At 48.7% G+C, this 15,589-nt stretch overlaps 5 protein-coding genes across 5 annotated transcripts, besides 1 other annotated feature; 1 reads left to right on the top strand and 4 right to left on the bottom strand.

The window, feature by feature from the left end:
- Positions 1-162: 162 nt before the first annotated feature.
- Positions 163-5,457, bottom strand: FPSE_12226 (uncharacterized protein; the record flags this gene model as incomplete). The annotated part of the gene is made up of 6 exons (XM_009265343.1): positions 163-278; positions 331-775; positions 831-4,561; positions 4,625-4,829; positions 5,105-5,115; positions 5,358-5,457. The coding sequence occupies 6 exons, from the start codon at positions 5,455-5,457 to the stop codon at positions 163-165; spliced, it is 4,608 nt and encodes a 1,535-aa protein (XP_009263618.1).
- Positions 5,458-6,564: 1,107 nt separating this feature from the next.
- Positions 6,565-7,445, bottom strand: FPSE_12227 (uncharacterized protein; the record flags this gene model as incomplete). Its single annotated transcript, XM_009265344.1, has 3 exons — positions 6,565-6,854; positions 6,905-7,094; positions 7,146-7,445. 3 exons carry the CDS (start codon positions 7,443-7,445, stop codon positions 6,565-6,567), a joined length of 780 nt encoding a protein of 259 aa, XP_009263619.1.
- A 783-nt stretch (positions 7,446-8,228) lies between these two features.
- FPSE_12228 (uncharacterized protein) lies at positions 8,229-9,248 on the top strand (the record flags this gene model as incomplete). The annotated part of the gene is made up of 1 exon (XM_009265345.1): positions 8,229-9,248. The coding sequence occupies one exon, from the start codon at positions 8,229-8,231 to the stop codon at positions 9,246-9,248; it is 1,020 nt and encodes a 339-aa protein (XP_009263620.1).
- Positions 9,249-9,961: 713 nt separating this feature from the next.
- Positions 9,962-10,022: a repeat region.
- Positions 10,023-11,455: 1,433 nt separating this feature from the next.
- On the bottom strand, positions 11,456-12,211 carry FPSE_12229 (uncharacterized protein; the record flags this gene model as incomplete). The annotated part of the gene is made up of 2 exons (XM_009265346.1): positions 11,456-11,793; positions 11,842-12,211. The coding sequence occupies 2 exons, from the start codon at positions 12,209-12,211 to the stop codon at positions 11,456-11,458; spliced, it is 708 nt and encodes a 235-aa protein (XP_009263621.1).
- Positions 12,212-12,893: 682 nt separating this feature from the next.
- On the bottom strand, positions 12,894-14,954 carry FPSE_12230 (uncharacterized protein; the record flags this gene model as incomplete). The annotated part of the gene is made up of 2 exons (XM_009265347.1): positions 12,894-14,377; positions 14,426-14,954. The coding sequence occupies 2 exons, from the start codon at positions 14,952-14,954 to the stop codon at positions 12,894-12,896; spliced, it is 2,013 nt and encodes a 670-aa protein (XP_009263622.1).
- Positions 14,955-15,589: the final 635 nt, after the last annotated feature.

The following is a 15,589-nucleotide window of genomic DNA, read 5'->3' on the forward strand; positions in this document are numbered from 1 at the left end:
AACCCCCCCCCCCCCCAAAATTCAAAGTAAACAAATATAAAAGAACCATTTTCATGCGACGCCTTGCAAGTGCACAAACGGCCAATGCTCCCAATTTTGTCAGTCAAGGGTACAACACCTCGCCCAACTCCAGTCATATTACAACGTCAACATGATATCCCATCAACCATATAAACCAATACCAGAGGACTTGCGAACAGAGACGTCTATCGTGAATATCCTGCTGGTCCTGAACGCCAGGTCCAGGTAGTCGTCATATAGCGCCCGGCGCCCAGCACCTTGTCTCATCTTTGTCTTCACCAAGCAACACCGTGTCTTAGAGGAACATACTCTTAGGTCTTGAGTTCACTCGGCGACCTGATGCACGGCGACGTAGTTGCTCCTCTCGTCGAAGGACCAACTGACACCACTTGGCTTTTGAACGCTGATTTGAAGATTCTTCTTCTGGGCTGTCACGTCCGACAACCTCTGTGAGGACCTTCATCCAGCCTTCCTTATCTGCAGCTGTGTCTGCGTAAAAGTCGATAAGCTCACCGTTGTTGAATCGCATGCGGAATCCTTCTTCAACAAACATGTAGCCTTCCTCGTCTTCCGCAAACGCTGAGCGACGACGACGGCCACCTCTGCCAGTGGTCTCCTTTTCCGTCAAGGCCCGGCGATCATCGATCAACCGCTTGGCATTGGCTAGGTTGATGGTAGCGCGAGGCTGGCGAGTTGCCTCATGGTAAGCGGTGAGCTTGGTACCAACAAGCTTAAAGTATCGGCGGCGCCAATACTGCGTCAATATTAGCTTTAGATTCAATTAAGTGGCTTGGTGACAGGAAACTTACAGGGCAATCACCACCTTGCTGGCTCAGGTGTCCCTCCCAGTTGCGGGACATCCTCTCCTCTGCAGCCTTGAGCTCACGGATGCACGAGTTCATACTCTTGGGCATGTCCTCGTCCGTAGCGTTCTTGGGGCGAGGGACAAACAGGAGTTGAAGCTCCAGCTTACCCACTTTGTATGGTGCACGGCGGACAACGTTGGTGTTACCGCGCTTGCTCTTGACGCTGGAGGCAAAGCCAGCCTCTTCGGTTGCCCACTCGTTGAAGCAAGCAACCTCGGCAAGATAAGGTCGACCGAAACATCGAGTCTCGTGCTCTCGAAGGCAAACATAAGCACGACCGAAGCTACCGTCCTCGGCAGCCAGGGGAGAAAGAAGCTCGTATGCTGTTGGAGGGATGTTGCGCTGCTTAGCTTGAGCATCCTTCTGTAGTTGAACAGCTCGTTCTTCTTCTTCTCGCTGGCGAAGCTCAAGCTCCTTGCGCTTCTTGGGTGACGCAAACACTCTGCTGAAGGTTGACGTCTTGTGCTTATGAACCTTGGCTGCGGGTGGTGGCGGTCTAGCACGCTCGATGGGCTTCTCAAGCTTGACGTTAAGCGTGAGCTGGAACTCGAGGTCATTAGGAACGACAAGTTCGAACTCCTGGCCAATGGGTGCGTTGCGTGCCAGCTCGAGCCAGGCTGTTGTCACGCAGTGAACACCGTTGTCAAGCGTGAGGCTGAACCAAGTACGCTCATCTGCTTTTGTTAGATATGTTTTTCCAATGGTTGAAAACTGGCACTCACTCTTTGGAAGAGGTAAGTCAAGGTCCTTGACACCCATGACCTTGACGAAAAGACGACCTCGCTCTCCGCTTTCCGGTGTAGCCATCTCGAGAGTCAGATCATCATCGACGGCAGCCTGGCTGACAGCTGTTGCGTTGCTCTCTTGTCCAGGCAAAGGAGGAACAGGGCCAATACTGCCACCGACACGCTTTCGAACGCTTCGCTGGCGGGGCTTTCCGTTCCAAGGCTCGACAATGCACGACATCGGCCTGTCCTCCTTGACGGGAGAGTTCCCAACTGACCTTGTAACACGGTATTCTTCCATGTCCTTGTCACTCGCGGTGACAACCTTTGTGTTCTGTCGCATAAGATAACCGCGCTGGCGACGAAATGTTAAGTTAGCATCGAGTTCATCATTATTGTGTTGCTGAGTTCTGGTTGCAGACACTTGTCTACTTGGGCTGGAATTGTATGTTGGAGGTTGGGTAAGGAAGGGGTCGTTGTAAGCCACCTTTTGTGCCTCAATGACTCGCTCAAAGTCTTGATCGAGGCTGAGACCTAGGTCAAGATCCAAAGTCAAACTGCGGTTCTTAAAGCTAGGATGTCTGTTGATAAATTCGTCACCGGTAACTAATAGTCCAGTGTTGTCCCTGGAAAGTCGCTTGCTATGCTTGTCAGGGATTGGTGGGACGTCAGGAACCTCCATGCTGACGATTCGGCGGGCTTCTCTCATAGCGTTGAGGTCAGAAGGTGTGTTGGAGAGACGAGTCTTGAGCTTGGAACCAGTCGCCTTGATTGTGGCAGTTCGCTCGGGGATGGCTGGTAGTTCAGGCTCCTCAATAGCAGGGACTGGGTGATGGATGACCGAGTCTGGCGTGCTTGGACAATCATCGTCATACTCATCTTCTGGGTCACCCCAGCCAGTGCCATCATATTCAGGCTTGGATAGAGGTTGCTCAGGAGTGAATGGTCGCTGAAGGAAGGCCTGAGCATCGGCCATCTTGGGCGCCTCGGGCTGGGGCTCCTTGTCTTCCTTGACAGGCTCGTCGTCGACCTCGGGCTTCTGGGGCTCGGGAAGCATGTACGACTCAAAGTCTCGCGAGAACGATGCGTCCTTGTCATGGGAAGCGATGTCAAGAAGCGAAGACATACTCTGACTTTGTGTAGGAGTAGCCGTTGTGGGCGTTGTGACATCCTCTTGAATTTCCTCAGGTTCTGGGATCTGCTCTTGGAGTTTGGCTTCGACCTCCTCGAGTTTGATTTCCTGTGGTGTGGGCTCTTGCGAAGAATAGTGGCTCTCGCTGTCATCATCCACGGGCAGCTCCAGCCTCGACTCGTCCTCATCGAAATCGATATCAGAGTCCTCATAGAACTCAATCTCGCTGTCAGGGATTCTCCTGATGATGACACTGCCCTCTTGTTCCTCGTCATCCTCTGTCTCGTCATCCTCAGAGAGGAGAGAGTCTTCGGTAGAAGGAATAGGAATGTCAGGATCATCAGGGATTTGTCTTTCGGGGCTTCGGCTGGGGCTGCGCGAGGCGGGAGGGGAAGTGAAGATGCAGTCCTTATCTTGGTCGGCAGAGGTGTTGTTGCCATTGACCTTTCGCATGATCGAGTCACGCGAGATGCGAGGTGGAAGCTGGTAGTCCTCAAGTGCCGACATTTCGCCCACCATGTCGTCTTGCTCCTCAAGAGCGTCGTTGAAGCTCATCATCGACTCTTCAGGCTCCGAGATGGGGCTGCTCAGTCGCTCGCGGCCATTACCCCTACGAAGGCGGCGCTCACGCTGCTGCTCGGCCGCAGTCTTGCCATCGCTGTCATCAGACAGCATCATAAGCCGTAGTCGTTCCTCAAGAGTCATCTTAGCGTTGCCAATGCTCTGAATATCCAGCTTGCTCGCGGGTGAGGCGGCAGGAGGAGATGGTAGATTCCTCTGGTTTCCAAGCATTCGCTCTGCAGTAGCCGAGAGGCTAGGAGAAGCGGGGGAGGATGGTGCTGAGTTGTTGCGGGAGTGGCTCAAGAAGCCAGGAAGAGGCGGTAGAGGCCGGTGCTCACCGCTAGAAGCAGTGGAATCTGAGCGTACATGCAGGGGACGGCCGCCATTCAATGACGCGCGGGGTGTTTCTGGTAGAGGGCTGCCATCGAACTCGCGCGGGGCAGTACGGGCTGTCATCGGGCTGTCTCCTCTCCAGTCGTCTGGGCCAACGACAGGTGTTTTGTCTGTGTCTTCGAGAGACGCATCAAAGCTGTCGCCCTCCAGGTCAGCATGTCCAGGATCGTAGAGAACATCACTGTCCTCCTCGTCATAGTCCAACGATTCATAGCTTCCCTCACGAGAGTTGGTTCCGATTGATGAAAGGTCGGGAGTTGCCATTTCATATTCGTTGACCTGCGGGGGCGCAGCATCAAAAGTTACGCTCTTTGCATGACGGCGACCCATGGGGTGATCCTCCTCCTCCTCGGGAGAGCCAAAGGTCCAGGTGCCAGTTTCCATATCAAAGCTGTTCTTGAACCGGGAATGGGATAGGGACGACTTGGTGGGTGAGACTTGATCCCGGCTTGGTGTGAGGGGGCGATTTGGCGAACCTCCCGATTGAGAGGTTGTAGATCTGGTTGGGCTGATGGTGGGAATCGTCATTGCGCTCTCACTTCGACCATGCCCAAAGTTGGGGCGGTCAGTGGTTGATGAGCGGAAAGACGCAGTCGATCCATGGAACGAATTCGCTTGAACCTTAGCAAGCGGCCTTTCGATCTGAGGAAGCCGTGTGGGATCATATTCCTGTTTTTGCTCGAGTGCTAGAATGTTGCTGTTCTTGACGCGGGAGGCTTTTTGAAGACGCTCGATGGAAGAGCGGCGGTGTGATGATGGGGATCCAGGTCCAAAGATGTTTTCTGTGTTGCGGTTCTGCCAAAACAGGCGCGGAGAGGAAACTTCTGAAGGGGAAGGTTGGAAAGGTGACGAATCGGGGTTTCCTGGGGATTTCTGCATGCTGGGTCAACACGAAACGTCATGTAGAAAATGGTTAGCAGACGTACCTTGGGAGAACCATTCGATTGTCTGTGCCAGCTGGGCGAGTTTCTTCTCATCTCTGTCGGTGAGAGTTCCGACAGCGGACGAGGGATTCCGCTTGCCATTGTGGAGGGAGATTTGCCTGGAGTGGTGGTCTTGTTGATTCTCAAGGGATGCACCTAGAGTATTGGTTAGAGACATTTTGTCTGGGAAATGGGACGGGCAGGGCGTCTACATACCGATTCAGTAGCCATGGATGCTGCTACAATGGTGATGGGTAAAACAGTCGTCGTAAATTTGGGTAAACGACTATCAACGCATTGGTATGCGAGTCAGGTATACACGATGAAAATAAAGCTGAGGAATGTCGCGGTGAAGGCGAGAACAGAACGGATGCAAGCTAGAAATGCGACCAACGTCTGTCTGGTGATGGAAGAAAAAAACGAACACACGCCTGAACAGAACAGCTCTATCAAAGGCTCGACCAACAGACCAGCACAACTTACACACGATGATGCTGTTAGTTATGTTATGAAAGTCGCAGGTTGAACTATGCGTTGGGACTATGGCGAGTTGATGTGTTTAAGGAAGCACACCAGGTAGAATGAGGAGTGAATGTGATTGGACACTGAGAAAACAAACATGGAAAGCGTTGCCGGGGATACGGTCGGGTACCCAGCCCAGTTCAATTCAGTTGCGAGCTAAAGCCGGACGTTTTGGAGGGCGCTAATTATCTTGCTACAATGCCCGCAGGCTTACCCCGCCCCTGCTGGAGCAGCTCCCCTCCAGGGACGGTCCAGAACCAGCTGCAGCTCCAAGTCAGCATCCCTTCACAGCGTTGCAGCAGACCAGTCGCCATGGCAGCAAGGCAGCCAGCCGCACAGCAAAAGCAAATAATTGGTTGATGATTCTAGCATAATCCTTGAAATATTCCTGCATTCTGAGACGCAATGTTTACTTTGCGATGCGAATCTGTCAAGAGTTGTTGTTTTTTCTCTATCGACTTTTCATGACGTTTTTTTTCTGTCATGTTTACAGTTTCGTTTCACCCCTAGCAATCGAGGATGGGGAAAGCCATGCATCCATCTGGCTCGGTTAGGTAGTTGGAGAGGTAAGCTTATAAGTCCCGTAGCATGCAAGTTACTGCACCTTGGGCACCTCGGGCACCTGTCAGTTATGGAGTTGAGTTTTGTTAGTTTGATCGAGTTAAAGAGATCTCCAACTATGGGATTTTGTATTTTCCTCGATGCAACTTTTCTTTTCCGTCTCGAAGATCCCCCACCAACCCTCATAGTCTCCGCTAAGCTAAACATGGAGGATTCTCGTTTCTCTTGCCCTCCATTATTTATGGATGTCTTGCATCTCGATCTTCCCGTGCACCAGACGAGGCTATTCTGGCACTAACTGACAAGATTATCCACCCTGGTTATCTCTGTGCTTTTTTGTCATGGATGTTTGTTTCCCAGCTCCGAACAAACATGGTTGTTTACAACTCACCTCTATTTTCCCTCTCGCTTTGACCCTGTAGACCATCTCCCCACGGCCCCATTATGTGCCTCTGTGCCTATTGCTTGGCACCCGATCACTACGTACATCTTGATTTCGATCACTGCTATTTTCCTTAGTGGACCTGCATTGACAGCGCTTGATCAAATATGACGAAATCGCCGCCGACTTACTGGCCGCATGTGTAAACAACATCACCAGATCTATATCAGCTCGCTTAAGTTAGGTAGCTTACAAGAATCAACTTTTTCTACCGCCTTGAGTTAGTAACTTGTTCTTAGCTCACCTGAAGACATGAGAAAATTTCCATCTCATATACAATATCATGCTACATATTATTACCCCATCCAAACACATCAGGGTAGCAACATGATACGAGAAAACATGTTGTGCTCACACAGCTGCATGCGGCAAACCAGCATCAACACATTCAACTGGTTCGTAAACGATTCTATTTTCTTTAGTTGTCTTGTTTCTTGTTCCAAGCGACGCAATCGTCAAACTTGACACCCGAACCACCAAAACAATCCAATGCACTTCCAATCGTGAGATCCACCTTGCCGTTGCTGAGTCTCTTGACATTTTCCAAGTCCTCGAGATGTCTGCCACCCCCTGCGTAGGTGACCGGGATAGAACACCACTGGGCAAGTCGTTCCACGAGCTTCTCGTCAACACCCTTTTGTAGACCCTCGTTATCTGCCGCATGAATCAAGAATTCGGAGCAGTAGGGTTCCAAGGATTTGATGGATTCTGCGCCTTGTGAGTCATTCATTCTCTTGCAGATGTTACTCTCTACTCACCTTGGTTCACTTCCATGTCTGTGATTGTCTGCCATTTGTTCATGGCAACAAACCATGAGTCCTCTCCACGACGACGGCAACTCAGGTCAATGACAAGCTTGTTTTTGTCGCCGCCGAGAGCCTCCAAGACTGCATCGAGTCTTTCCTGGCTGAACCGACCCTCCGGAAACAAGTACGAGGTAATAATAACCTGCCAAATAATTAGAACGACTGTCTGTGCGACACGCTTCCGATGTGGTACCTTTTCCGCTCCCGCATCCATCCATTCTTTTGCGTTCTTATCGTTGATGCCGCCTCCGACCTGGAGACCTCCGGGCCATGCTTGGAGAGCCTCTTTGGCAGGTCCATCGTTACCGGAACCTAGCATGATAACATGTGCGCCATGGAGCTTATTGTCCCGATAAAGCTGAGCGAAGTGAGCAGGGGGGTGTTGAGAGACATAGTTTGTTTGCAGAGCCGCAGAAGTACTGTCAAGAGTACCTCCAACGATCTGCTTGACTTGACCGGCGTGAAGGTCAATGCAGGGTCGGAATCGTGTCATAGTGAATGAATTGAGTTTGGTTTGTTGATCTGAAAGAAGATCAACTGCGTAGATACCTATCAACGTCCCACCAGAAAATCGCACAAAGGTGGGGTATCGTTGGGAACATGAATGACGGGTAACTCTCGATACAGGGCAACCTCTTTTTTTCTTAAAGTTGTACGAATCATCAAATGAATGACGGGTAAACTCAATGAGAGTGTATTCTGAAACATAAAATACTAAACGTTTTGTAACTTACATCGCTAATAAAGACAAGACTTATTTACTTGCCACATACAGTTGGGTGCGAAGAAAGGCTTATTTTACTCTGTTTTGTCCTATTGAAGCAATTGAATGAGACGACTCTTGTTAGTTACTCACTTACAGTCATACAAAGACTACCTATGGTCATTTCTGACCCATGTAATCTGTCTGATCTATTCAGTGAGTTGAATGCTTCTGGAACATCGTGATATTGATTATGGGTACTCATATGTCGATATAAATAAATCCCGATAGAGCTGAGATGAGTTCACTCCAAACTACTGTGCGCACTTATTGGCGATTACCAATTCAATGTATGTGACGAAATATTGACCAAATAATTGCCCATCGATTGAGTATTCAGATATCTCTGTATCTATGACGGCCTTCACTGCACATTGTGCAGCTAATAGAGAATCTGCGCTGCTGAATACATGACATTACGCCAGACCAACGTCATCCACTGATAACATAAATCATTTTAACAAGGAAAGACAACTCAGACATATTACATTACTACTATATGCCAAAAATACCATGTCTGACAGAGGAATCATCAATCTGGCATTGTCCAAGAGGCAACCTCTGCTCAAAGACAAACCCGCTGCTGGCGATGACCAATCCCTCCTTCCAAAAGCAACCAAAACTCACCCCAGGGGCAGCAAAGGGGATGAAAATGCAAACGTCTATTTTATCGGAACAGCCACCACAGTCATAGAATGGCAAGGCTTTCGTCTCCTCACGGACCCAAACTTTCTCCATGCTGGTGATCACGTCCATCTTGGCCCTGGTGTCACTGCCCAACGAGAGACCAACCCAGCAGTTGACTTGCACGAGTTACCTTCGCTGGACGGCATTCTTCTCTCTCATTACCATGAAGATCACTTCGATCGACTCGTCGAAGATTCGCTCAATAGGGACTTTCTCATTGTCACTACTCCCCATGCCCATAAATGCTTGACAGCTAAAGACCCGCCCTTCACCAACGTCAAGGCACTTGACTTTTTCGACCATGTGAAGCTCAAATCTGATGATACTGAAGCTGGAAAACAAGCCCCTGTCATCAAAGTCACTGGCATGCCGGGCAAACATGTCCCTCCTGGTCCCCTGGCCGCATTGAACGACCTCCTCGGTGCGGTTCCGCCTACCAACGGCTGGATGCTCGAGCTAGGCTGCCACAACGACGGAGATGAAAGGGTGCAAACTGGCTATCGTATCTACATCTCTGGAGATACCCTCCTCGTGGATGAGCTCAAAGATATTCCGAAGTGGCTTCAACAGAAGCGTATCGACTTGATGCTGATTCACCTGGGAGGAACCACTATCCCTGGGCCGTCTGCACCTCTGCTCATGGTTACCATGGATGCGAAACAAGGTGTTGAGATGATTCAAATGATGGATCCCGATGTTACTATCCCCATTCATTACGATGACTACGATGTTTTTCTATCTTCACGAAATGACTTTGAGAAAGCTGTAAAGGAGGCTGGGTTGGAGGACAGAGTCGTGCTTCTGGATAGAGGCGACAGATATCAATTCGCAGTCAGGAAGGATTAGTCAACTGGAGTCTTTACAATCGTATAACCAACTCGAGATAAAAAGTAAAAAAACATCGATCGTGACGAGCCCATAGTGTTGCATATAAGATTCGTTCACCAAATATCACGAGTCCCCAAGATAGATCAGCTTAACGCTACAAGCGTCAAATGGCACTGAATTAAAGCTTACGGACCTCATAACCAAGTGCCTTCTGTGTATCACTAAGTTTGGGGTTATCTATATCAAATTTGAGCTCCAAGGTTTTGCAAGACCTAAACAACATTGAGTTTCGAGTAGGATACGGCTCAACATTAGGGTTCAGCACAGTAATGTTAAACATCTTTTTTTTTTTATCTCCGGAACACTTATGAAATCCTTAGCAGCAGAGACGCAGCTGGCCCATCTTCCCATCTGGCGACCACCTTATGCAAGTACCAGACTGACAGTGCCAGACAGTTTCAGAGCATCGATGATCCAAAGTAGAGTCAGTCATAGTCATCTCGAGCAATCAAATATAGTTTGCAAATTTGCTGCTGTGTTTATAGCTTGGCAGAATCTTCTTTATCAGTTATAGCCCATATGATAGAGTTCATTATGCTAGGCAACTGCTCAGCGTATATACACTCTAGGAAAGTATATAGTTATTAGAAAAGCCTTAATGTAATTATTTAAGTTTTTTATTTAAGTAAATCCTTTATTAATAGTTTTAAGAAAATTAATGAGGCTAGAGCTTTTAGCTTATAGATTTAAAATATATAGAATAAAAAATAAAAATAAAAAAAAAGATATATAGTTTACAAAGTCATGCCCAGTCATCACAGATTAGTTACAAGCATCGGCTTTAGGTTTCGTGGTCTAACGGCTATGACTGCGGATTCTGATTCCGCCAGCGAGGGTTCGACTCCCTCCGAGACCTTCTTTTTAGGTAGGCTGATATTGGGTCCTGGACGATATTAGCAGTATTGTTTCTTTTTTTTATTGTAGATTGCACCGGGGATCGAACCTTCGATCTTCGGGTACACTTCGGCTAGGGATCGGGCCCCCTTCGTAGTTAATTAGAGAGGGGCAAGCTTTAGTCTTGCAACAATAGAGAGCCACGTTATCTGCATCAACGGATCTACCTAACTGTGTCATTGGACCTCTTACATAGATATAATCTATATCTATATGAATGTTTTACTCATTCGATCTTTTCAGAGATACGAGCTTAACAGTAAAAGTCAATACTATAACAGTAGTATCTGTATTTTTATATTATAGAGTTAATACTCTGCTATATTTATAGTATTATATACTTATACTATCTCGACTTTATAGATATAGCCCTCTTGATAACATTTAGAGTGTTGACATAAGGCTTTCAGACACACGGAGGTAAGACAAGGTTTATACATACCTAGTAACTAGGTAACCTAGACTAGCTCTAGGGTATCAGAAAAGTTAACCACCGGGGACATAAGAAACAAAACATATAGACTTTTCTCGGATTGCTTGTTTTTGTATCCTCAAGCTTGGAGGTTAAGTTTTCCGTTACCCATTACAAAGTGACAGATGGTTCTTATTGTCTATCTGTAGCTGCTAAGATAAAAGAGGAACTTGGACCTGAATTGTGTAAATTGGACAATGAACTTGACACACAACAACTGTCACTGATATAAATTCAACTACAAGCAATGGCTGACGTACTAGTAATAGACTCATGTTGTTACAGTAGATATAACATAACCCTGCAAACTGCTCTCGTGATGATAATATATTGCTCTGATTCAAACACGAATCTATTCTTATTGACATACTTACAACAAGAGCCTACATCTCAATACAAGGTCTTGATACTGATAATGCGACCAGCCTGAAAGTCTTGCTGAACCTTATAAACTGCCCCTCTTCCCGTTGAAATTACTGTTGGCACGCCCATATTACTGCTCTTTCTCAAGTATACTGCTTACCATTAGGGAAAACAATAGCAGTAATATGGGCGTGTCAACAGTAATCTCAAACGAGAAGAACAACAAAGTGTAAAGCTCAGCAAGACCACAGTGATGCATCAGTACCAAAGTCTTACATCGAGATATAAGCTCTTTGTGATTGCCAAGATACAAAAAGTGTCTCGCTTCCAACCAAATCTATATCCCAACTTTTCCAAATCCCCAAGTGTAATATACAGAAAGGCGTCCCTTTAGTCTATGGATATCCATGTTTGTACAATATTCAGCCTCACCCCTTTACAGCTTGCCCTTGATCAAGTTGTTGATCATCTCGCGACCGGTGATGCGAGTGGTGTCCCAGAGAGTAGGGAAGTCGAGGGTGCTTGAAAGACCGTCGGCGAAGCCAAAGAAGAGCATGGGGGGGATCCAGCCACGAGCGTACTCGAGAGCGAAGCAGCCCTCGGGCATCTTGTACTGCTTGACGTCGCCGCGGCGAAGGTGGTGGATGCTTCCAGCAGGGTAGACCTCGGGTGCATACTCGCCAGGGACGTAGGCCAGTTGAGTTCCGGAGAGGATGTGGAAGTAGTCGTCGGCGGTGTGGCGACCAGTGTGGCCCTCGGTACCGATGGCAGTGCCTGTGGCATGTTAGTCGGTTGAATTTAGAAATGTAGCAAAAAACATACCAAAGATGATGAGGTACTCAGTGACACTGGCGTGGATGATGTACATGGCACCCATAGCACCGCCAGCGTTGTTAAAGACCCATTCCTCCTTGACGTTGACGTGCTCGGGGTTCTTCTCGCTAAGCTCATCAACAATGTGCTTCACGACGGCCCTAGTATCCTCTCCGTGCTTGGCGAGCGCTCGCTTAGAAAGATCGTCGAGGTGCTTGAGGTCGAAGATGTAGAACTGCTCGAGGTTCTGCTCGACAAAGTAGACGACGGAGCTCAGGAGTGCGGTAAGGAGACCGAGAACCAGGATGAGCTTGCTGATGCCACCCTGCGACTTTGAAGCCGACGAGGGCTTGCTGGACTTGGACTTGGTCTTTGCCATTGTTGCGATTCTTTTCCAAGTTGAACAAGTAACAAGTTCAAAGATCGTAAGGAGGAAAAGGATGCAAGCAAGTAAATAAACGGTGACCCAATTTCTGTTGAGCCCCGGAAATTAACTTAATCAGCCAGACGGAGCTGGACCCTGGACTGGAGCTTCGCGGACTCGGGACGGGGAGTATTGCCGTCCATTTTTTTTTCTCTACAGCTCCGCTAACGATTAGTCAATTCAATTCAGGTCCCTGACGTTAGAAAGCCTCTAGCGACCACTCATTGTCTCTAGCGGCATGTGAAACCCCAGAACTCCTGTAGGTACGTGTCACTTCATGCCTTCGTTTTCGTATTTGTATTCGCTCAGGAACACACTTTGACCTTTGAACTGACCAAGCATCTTATTCTATTGGTTGCAAACGCAAACTATCTAGAGAGAAGCAAGTGCTTTTCTCCAATTGTCCCTCACCGCATCACCTAGACTGCCTATGGTATGCGTGTTTCTCTAAACGCCATACAAATTATACCCATCGAAACGAAACCCACGGCAAAACGTGTGCGTACGACACGACAAGCCAACTCCAATGCCCATAAGCCAAGCCGCGATAGCTCCTGTGAATCGCTAACCATTCGTTTCCTTTCTTGCAGAACACTGCCAAATTCACTCTCCCGGCATTTCTCTTCAACTCTGCCGCTTAGTCAATGTCGGAGTCTCCCATTACCTCTGTCCGATCTGCGTCGTCCACTTCGTCGTCGTCGTGGAGGACCGTTTGGTCTTCAAGCTCAGCGTCTTCCATCGTGACGTCGCCCATAGTCATGTCGCCGGCCGTCATGTCTCCCACTGTGACATCTCCAAGTGTGACATCGCCATTGAGATCCCCGTTTTGTTTATCTCCATCAAGATCGTCATCCAGGTCCAGATCCACGTCATCTTCTTCGGCCTTCTTCGGCCTGGGGCGCTTGACAGTAGGAATGACACCAAGCTCATGGGCATGTGGTCTCCAACGACGTAAACGTCTTGTTGCCCTTCTAAGAGCAGCAGCATAGGCGCTGACCTCCTCGCCAAAATCGTCCTTCTCCTTTGTCAAAAGGCAAAGCCCGCCCACACCCTTCTCGCGGAATAATCCTGGAGTCTTGTCTCCGTAAGTTAGATTTCGTGGTAGGGAGGTTTCATCGTCACTGTCTTCAAATGGATCCTCTTGAGCATTGACCCGTTGATACGACCTGAATATGGCGCCGTCTTGTCTTCTGAGCTTTCGACTCTTGTGATGCTGGCGGCGGAGGCCTCGATCAAGAATGTACTCGACTCTTTGGCTCCTGTTTCGCTCAACAGCTAGTTGGTGTGCTGTGGGAGGTCGAGGTTTCCTGGCCACGACTCCTTCGTTGACGTGATGTGCTGGTGACGAGGCACCCTCGAAGATCTGATATTTGAGAGGAGCGCCTCTGCGACTCGAGTTAAGACCCCGACCACCAAGTGCTCTTGGTGGCGGTGTTGACCGGGTGCTGTCCATATCGGATTCATGTTTGGATGGCCGTATACGAGGGAGAATTGCAGGGCCTTCGTCGGCGGCAAACGATGGCCGCATCTTGCCTCTCTTTGTGTCCCGCTCGTTAAGGTAGGCCTGGTCCATTTCTAGAATCTTTGCTCGCATCTTCTGCTTGGTGCGACCAAACTCAATTTCTTCCTCGGTGTCCACGTTCTCCGCGGCTTCTTCATTTTTGTCCATCCCTATGAGTTGTGGGACCCCTTGATTGGCAACATCCAGACCGTAGTCGACACCAGCACCGAAAGGATTCTCTTCGCAACCTTCTTCTGTGAAGTCGGACTCAAGGTAGAACCACATGAGCCACAAGAATGCATTGGCGCGGGACTGGCTCGTCAAGTCGGTTTTCATGATCAAATCGTGGAATTCACGGGCACGTGGGAAATGAAGCTCTGCAATCTTCTGTGCTGCATTGCACATGACGAAAATAAGATTGACGGGATTCGTGCGAGGGGTGTCCAGCGACTTGATCTTATCAAGGGAGTTGGGTTCTTCTCGATCATCTGCGCCACCTTTCAAGATAGACTTGAGGCGAGGAGCATCTTGAAGCTGCTTGTAAGCATGGGGATCCTGGCGAGCTTGTAGTGAAGGGATGGCATGATATGTGCGCAGCTGAGCTCGCATCTCAGGAAAAACTAATAACATTAGCAGGGGCTACTTGAGAGTAACAGACTTGAACTTACAATTCAGAGTAGTGTTCATGCGACCCATGTTGACAAGAAGACAGACCATTGCCATGCCCTTAGCAGCCTCCCTGTCACTGAGAAGCTTATCTCGGAGCACTTTGCTAGTTTTCGAGCTGCGGGACATGGTATCGATGTAAAGATCAGCAAAACATTGCCGCTGGAGCCGCTCAGGTTCGTATGAGTTGGTGAAGACGGTCTGCTCATTATCAAAAACGGCCTTGAGAAAGTCGTATTGAATGTCTTCCCTCCAAAGGGGCTCACCATCCTCCTTCTTCAAATGGCGTATCTTGCCAACTGTTGATTGGTTTGCTGCGTCCTTTTCCTTTTCCTTGTCTTTGTCCTTACTTTGTGGTGCTTTGCTTTTCGCACGGGATGACTTTGTTTGGGGATCAGGAGTGCCATTGCCCATCTGGGTATCGTCGTTCTCGGACATGGCTCGGGAGACAAATGATTTGGCTTCGGGCTGGACGGGGGAGCTTGGTACGTCGAGCTCGGAGGTCGCGGCGAGTGAGGCAGGAGACGCCATGGTGGGTGACTGTGGTTCTTACGATTGCTAGAAAATGAAGCTATTCACGATGCAGCGTAGGGAATCGGAATTAAGAATTGATCACCAGGACGGATCAATGGCGCATCGCGAAATAATATTTCGTTGAGATAGGAAAGTTGGCCAGGGAGACGTGGAAATTGGCGGGGACTGGTTGATGATGATTTAATACCAGATTGCGCGTGCGCAGATTGTTTGCGAATGCGATGGTGATGATGAAGACGATGGAGTTGGTTTGGTGGGAGGATATAGAGGAATGAGGAAATCAAAAAGGAAAAAGGCCGAGTTAAATTTCTCAGCTCGAATGATGGTATGGGAAGGAACGATGGTAAGTTTAAGAAGCGAAGTTGCCAGCTGCGCTGCTCTCCTGCGCCTTTGCCTTGTCTTGCGTTAGTTTGCTGGGGCAGCCGATGCGCCCACGAGCCGGGAAGTTGCTGAGGCGCGTCACGGTAGTAACTGTAGGAGCACTCAGCATTTCACGACCAAGGAGGCCCAGTGGAGCCAGCCTCTAACAGGTCCTCAGGGTACCAGAAGAATTGGCCGCTGGGAACATAAGAGACGAAATTAGTAGGTCATTTTATGCTACTAAAACTATAGTCTTTAGGCTAATTATTTTT

The sequence above is a fragment of the Fusarium pseudograminearum genome, chromosome 4 (assembly GCF_000303195.2).
Source record: "Fusarium pseudograminearum CS3096 chromosome 4, whole genome shotgun sequence".
NCBI classification, from domain to species: Eukaryota; Fungi; Ascomycota; class Sordariomycetes; order Hypocreales; family Nectriaceae; genus Fusarium; species Fusarium pseudograminearum.